This window comes from Neovison vison, chromosome 14, assembly GCF_020171115.1.
Source record: "Neovison vison isolate M4711 chromosome 14, ASM_NN_V1, whole genome shotgun sequence".
Lineage (NCBI taxonomy): Eukaryota > Metazoa > Chordata > Mammalia > Carnivora > Mustelidae > Neogale > Neogale vison.
Genome location: NC_058104.1, coordinates 1,284,453 through 1,290,452, shown reverse-complemented (window position 1 = coordinate 1,290,452; position 6,000 = coordinate 1,284,453). Strand labels below are relative to the sequence as shown.

The window sequence follows — 6,000 nt, the reverse complement described above, 5'->3', positions numbered from 1 at the left end:
CGCTGTGTGCAGAGCCTGAAGGCCAGCAGGGAGGACGGCCTGTGCCCCATGGCTGCGCTGCACCCTACCCCTGCCCTGCTCAACCCCCTGGCCAGCGCAGGGTCCTGGGGAACAGGGCAAGTGTGTGCGTATGCACATCTGCAAGCGTGTCTGTTCCCATGTATGTGCCCAGGTGTGTGTGCACGCACCCGTGCATGCGTCCAGGTGCCTACTTGCTGCCCCGGCTGAGCTCTGAGTCCTTTTGTGGGCACCGCCGCCATGTCCACTCTGAGCAGGGTGTGTGTGTGTGTGCGTGTGTGCCCGAGTGCCTGGGCCCCGTGTGTTTTGGCAGCGGACTCTCTACCGAGTCGGCCCAGCCATGCAGAGGCTGCCCCTCCAGGCGACGGGTAAGGGCTCATCTGGAGCCTTGTAACGCTCGTGTGCACACACCCGAAGCCGGTGTGCACACACTCACCATGTGCCCCACGCAGGCGCACACAGGGGCGGTGGATGGCCCAGGTGGCGGCCCAGATGGAGTGCAGAGTGGCTTCCGAGCGAGTGTGTGGGGTGTGGGGAGAGGAGGGTCTTGGCTGAGCCTGGCTGAGCCTGGCCGCTGCGGGCCGGGCCGCTGACCTGCCTGAAGCCACCCAGATGGCTAGGCTGAGCAGGTGGCTGTGCCGTGGGGCCCTGTCGGGATGTCCCCGCCCCCCCTGCCTGGCCCCACACGAGGCTGACCCCCTCCAGTGCCCACCCAGCAGTCTGCCGGAGCAGGGACACACGCGCCTACACACGCACATGCACACCGTGCTAGTGAGGCTTGGAGCTGGTCTGATCTCTCCCCGGCCTGTGTTCATCTTGGCTTTCCTGCACTGAGGAAGGCTCTTGGGGGGGAGGGAGACTGGGAAGGGCTGGTGTCCCCAGGAACCGGCCTTGCCACACCTGGCCTGGAGTCACTCAGCCGGTTGGCACAGATGGAATCAGCCCAGAAGGGGGCCTGCTGGGGGCTGGCGGGCGGGGGCCAGCGTGAGCACCAGCGCAGGGTCCACAGATAAAACACAGGATGCCCCGTTGCCCTGGGTTTCGGAGAAGCAGCAGCTTCAGCAGCCATTCCCAGCGCGCGCTGCGACATAACCCCCTGCAGAAGCACTCGCTGTTCCCCCAAGTCACACTAAGCTGGGGTCTTTGGCGCTCATCCGCCCGTCGGGGCCCTAGCCGCGGGCGCGCGCGCGAAAGAGGAGGTGGGGGAGGGGGCGCGCGGGTGCGGCTCAGGCCGCAGGGTGGTGGTGGCGCACGGAGCTGCGCGCGGAGGGCAGTGGAGAGCCGGTCGCGGGCGGCCGCTGACCAAGGCCCCCTGTGCGCAGGTGGCCATGGGGCCCGGACCCGCCCGCTAGCGGCTGCCATGTCCCGCGAGGCGGGCTCCTGCCGCCTGGGCGCCGGGGCGCGGGCGCGGGCGCGGAAGCCCAAGAAGCCGCACTATATCCCGCGGCCGTGGGGCAAACCCTACAACTACAAGTGCTTCCAGTGCCCGTTCACCTGCCTGGAGAAGTCGCACCTGTACAACCACATGAAGTACAGCCTCTGCAAGGACTCCCTCTCGCTGCTGCTCGACTCTCCAGACTGGGCCTGCCGCCGCGCCCCCGCCGCGCCCCGGCCCCGTGCGCCCAGCCCCGAAGGCCCCGCGGGCCCAGCACACCCAGGCCGCCAGCCCCAGCCCCGGGGACCCCGGCTCTCGGACACGCCCCCCACGCCTGACCCGGCCCCTCAGGGCCTCTCCCTGCAACGCCGCGTGGGGGGCCCAAAGCTGGGGGCTGACGGGTCCCACGGGGCCCCCTCCCCTGGGGCCCGGGATGCCCAGAAGGAGGTGGGCCCTGGGGGGCTTCTGGCTGAGGCGTGGAAGCTGGGGCCGGGTGGGGGCCGAAGGGGCATAGCCCTGGTGGACGCGGCTGCAGCTGGCCCTGAGAGCGGGGGCGTCCCCTGCTACCCCCCGCCCACCCCCAGCGAGTTCCCTGAGGCCCAGAGCCTCCATCTGTCCCTGCTAGGTGTCAACTGTCCTCTGGGCCCTGGTCTCTTCTCCTACCTGGGACCCTCCCTGGCCGCTGCAGCCCACATGCCCTTTCTGGCCTCTGCCAGCCCCCTGTTGCCCCCGACCTCTGCTTTCCCCTCCCCACAGGCCCCTGAGCACCCTGCCCTGGTCCCCCGCTTGTACTACCCCCTGCTGCTGGAGCATACGCTGGGGCTGCCGGCCAGCAAGTCTGCCCCTGCCAAGCCCCTAGCTGCCCCAAAGGGGCCCCCTGGGACCCTGGCCCCAGGGCTGCTGAAGGTCCCAGTACCCGGGCTGGGCAGGCCCTGGCCTGGTGGAGCCCCCAGGGACTCAGGGCAGGAGGTGGAGCTGGACCAGGCTGCCCAGAGTGACCCCAAGAGGAAGCCGCCCCTGGGAAGCAGGTTGGAGCCCCGCAAGGGCCCCTCTGGCACAGTGAAGGTCAGCGCCCAGAGCAGGTAGGTGTCTGGGCCCCTGGCCACGGGGGTGGGGAGGGGAGGGAGGCAAGCTGGCCTGGGTGGCTGGGCCCCATTCTTCAGTCCACAGGGGGGAAACCAAGGCCAGGGAGCCATACTCTACCATTCTGGGATCCCAAGGCCCTCAGGCAGCCTGCAAAGAGGTTCTCCGTGGAGGGGGGCAGGGACGGGGGGCACGGGTGCAGCTTCTTGACTGGCTTCTACCCCCTAGCCTTCGGACAGGCTCCTCCATGATGCTCTGGCCTGAGGACAAGGAGCCAGGCAACACCGAGACCCCGAGCTCTGCGGCGCCCCTGCACCAGCAACCCCTGGGCCTGGTGCCAGGTGGCCCCGGGCACGTGGGCGAGGACCTGACCCGGGCCCTCGGGGACTACGCCAGGGTGGAGCAGCGCCTGGGGCAGCTGGTGCCTGCGGGGGGCCTGGCCCCGCGGCCTCTGCGGGAGCAGCTGGGCAAGATTCGCCAGGAGTTGCTCACCATCCACCAGGCCTTGGAGCGGGCTGTGCGGCCCCCAGACGCCCCCCTCGACCTCTCTGTGAAGCGGGCGCCCAGCAAGGGGCCCAAGGGGCCTGTGGGGACCTGGCCACAGCTGGAGCTGGGCCCCACGCTGGCCCGGGGAATCCCTGAGCCCCCGCGCATGCTGGGCCCCACAATAGCTGAGCCTTTCTCTAGCCACACCACCAAATGCGAGGCTGACTCCAGCGTCCCACCCCCGGGCCTGCCCCTTCAGGCCCCAGAGGACCCTGTCGTTCCTGGCAGCAGCTGGGGGGCCCATGGTGGCCCTGGGGGCTCTTGGCCCCCTGAGGCTGTGCCCAGCCTCCAGAGCCCCCCGGGTGCAGAGGTGTGACCACAGCGTCTGCTGCTTCCTCTGTTTTTAGCAGACAGGGCCCCTCCACCCCGTGTCCGACGCCCGGCCCCCCACCTGCTCCAGCCCCAGGGGTGCGGCCCAGAGCCTGTCCAGCATGCCCATGGACTGACCTCCGGGCCGCAGCCCTGGCCTGTCTTTGGGGCCCCAAGGGACAGCAGAGAGTCATAGCTCCTTATCGATCACTGTTGTGAGTGTTTGAATAGAAACCATCTTCACATACCCGGTCTGGGTCTCCTTCTTCCCTTGCCGTTCCGGCATCAGCCCCGGGATGGTCCCCGCCAAAGAAATGTCCCTGGTCTCAGCATCTGAGTGGGCAGCATCCCGGCCCAGCCCGCTGGGTATCCACCGCTGGGCCCCCCTGGGTAGGGGAATAGAATGGGGGGCCTTCTCTCAAGGGGGTTGAGCTGGGAGAGGCGGGGGGGTGGGCAGGTGTGTCTGGTCTGGGAGCTGGTCCAGCCTGTGTGTGGGCACCTTGCTGGGGGACTCGGATCCCTGGGCCTGCCTCCAGCCTGTGGATCTGGCCAGGGCAGCTCGGATGTCAGAGCCTGGCTGTGGTTAAGCGGTGCCCCCACATTCTGTGGCCCAGGGCTGTTTGCCCGGTGTGGACTTAGCTGGGCCCCAGCCAGCCCCTGCAGCCATGATAGGCATCGGGCAGCCTTCACAGCTCACTGCCTCCCTTCCTGCTCGGCCACACTGGGCCCTTCCCACAGGCAGGGGCAGCCAGGGAGGGGAGCCTGGGGGACCCTTGTACCTAGCTAATCACTCCTGTCCCCGGGAGCTGGCCATACCTCTGTACTCACCTGGGAATGGCCCCAGGGAGGGCAGTTCCTGCCTGTGCCTGGCTCCCCAAGCTGGACCAGCCGGGCTGGGGCCAGTCGGAGCAGGACCTAAGGCTGCCCCATTAATTGTGCTAAGGCAGCAGATAGCATCGGCCGTCCGCTCCACGATGGGGCATTGAGAGGCCAAGTCCAGAGCCGGGGTGTGGGCCAGCCCAGTGGGAAGTGCTCTGGGTCATCGACGGGGGCTGACCCCCTCCCTTCCTGGAGATTCCTGGAGAGTCCAAGGGAGACCCACTCTGCCTTGGTCCTCCACTGACACCCCCTGTGTCTCTGCTCCCAGATTTCTCATCACCTGCCAGGCAGACGTGAGCTTGGGGGCATCAGCCCAGTTTCACAGGTGTAGAAGCAGGACCCAACCCTGCAGTCTGGGGGAGGGCCAGAATGAACCCTTGGAGATTCCCCACCCAAGACCCTGGTGAATGACCCAGCCCACGTGCAAGGGGTACAGCTCCTTTCCCCGCTTTCCTGAGGGCCTGACCCTGTGGTCCTACTGGGGGAGTGTGGGTGAGGCTGCCTCACATGGATGTTTGCTCGGGGCCTCCGAGGGATGCTAGCCCCAGGCAGGAGCCCCCCCCCCCCACCTCTCTGAGGAGGAGCACATAGAGAGGCCTTGGAAAGCCCCGCAGCCTCACCCTGCAGGGGTTGGAAGTCTCCAGGGGCTTCATGGGGGTGATAGCCAGAGCCTTGGGCTGCCCCCGAGAAGGGTTACTTTCCTTGCCTGAAGGAAGGTAGGGTTCCCTGGGCAGAGGAGTTTGAGAAACACTGCCCATCTGTCCCCGTCTTCCGACCCCCAGCCTCTCCCCCCACCCCCCGACACACCTTGAGACCTCCCAATCCCCGGGGGCTCATGGAGGCCTCAGAGCAAAACCTGCAGCAGCCTTCACAGGTCCCATGTTCTCCAGAATTGTGTTCCAGGGGCCACATCTGGAAAAAGGAGACCTGGACCCATGGCTGCTTGCTGGGCTTATAGGTGGGGCCAGCACTCAGGACCTGGTGGGACTAGGTTTGAAGCCTGCTCCCCACCCCTGTGCCTCAGTTTCCTCAAGTGTGAAATGGTAGTACACCAGCACTCCTAGAAGAGCGGGGGGACAGGGGTCACCTCTGCTTGGCCCATACTGACACCATTTCTCTCACAGCCCTGCACTGGGCCCAGCCTCAAGACCTCGGCTCAGAGCAGCTGACACTGTGACCCCTAGCCACACACCAGTCTGTCTTCTGGTCTCCTGAGCCTCCCCAACCCGCTGGCAGGCTCATGGCCTGCTCTGTGAGATGGACCCACCCAGAAACCCTGCTTGCTCCTACCGGCCCTCCCTGCTTGGGCAGATCCTGGTGCCTTCAGGGGCTACAGGAGGACCCTGGGATCTGTCTTGCTCCCTGGACAGCCTGCTTTTTTTTTTTTTTTTAAGAATTTATTTATTTATTTGAGAGACAGAGAATACAAGGAGGCAGAGAGGCAGGCAGAGAGAGAGGGGGAAGCAGGCTCCCTGCTGAGCAGAGAGCCCGATGCGGGGCTCGATCCCAGGACCCTGAGATCATGACCTGAGCCGAAGGCAGAGGTTTTAATCCACTGAGCCACCCAGGTGCCCGATAGCCTGCTTTTCATGACAGCTGGGGGTGTGCCTGTGCCCTGAGCCCGCATGATGGACCTCGAAGGACAGTCCATCTGCCACCTGCCAGGGGTCAGAGCCTTCATGCCGGAGGATGTGGCTATGATAGCCCTGGGCTCATAGTGGTCAGCAACCTTGTCCGTGGGGCTGTCCACGCACTTCAGCACACTGCCCAAGCCTCCCACGGCCACTGGG

General features: G+C 66.5%; 1 protein-coding gene across 1 annotated transcript; it reads left to right on the top strand.

Moving 5' to 3' along the window:
• The first annotated feature begins 1,378 nt into the window (after nucleotides 1–1,378).
• On the top strand, nucleotides 1,379–3,398 carry PRR35 (proline rich 35). The gene is made up of 2 exons (XM_044233737.1): nucleotides 1,379–2,475; nucleotides 2,705–3,398. The coding sequence occupies exons 1-2, from the start codon at nucleotides 1,379–1,381 to the stop codon at nucleotides 3,336–3,338; spliced, it is 1,731 nt and encodes a 576-aa protein (XP_044089672.1). The 3' UTR covers nucleotides 3,339–3,398.
• The last annotated feature ends 2,602 nt before the right edge of the window (nucleotides 3,399–6,000 follow it).

Excerpts from the sequence above, each read along its gene's own strand:
- PRR35 (XM_044233737.1), top strand. The coding sequence starts at position 1,379 with ATGTCCCGCGAGGCGGGCTCCTGCCGCCTGGGCGCCGGGGCGCGGGCG. Across the intron at positions 2,476-2,704 it reads AAGGTCAGCGCCCAGAGCAG|CCTTCGGACAGGCTCCTCCA; the intron begins GTAGGTGTCTGG and ends TCTACCCCCTAG.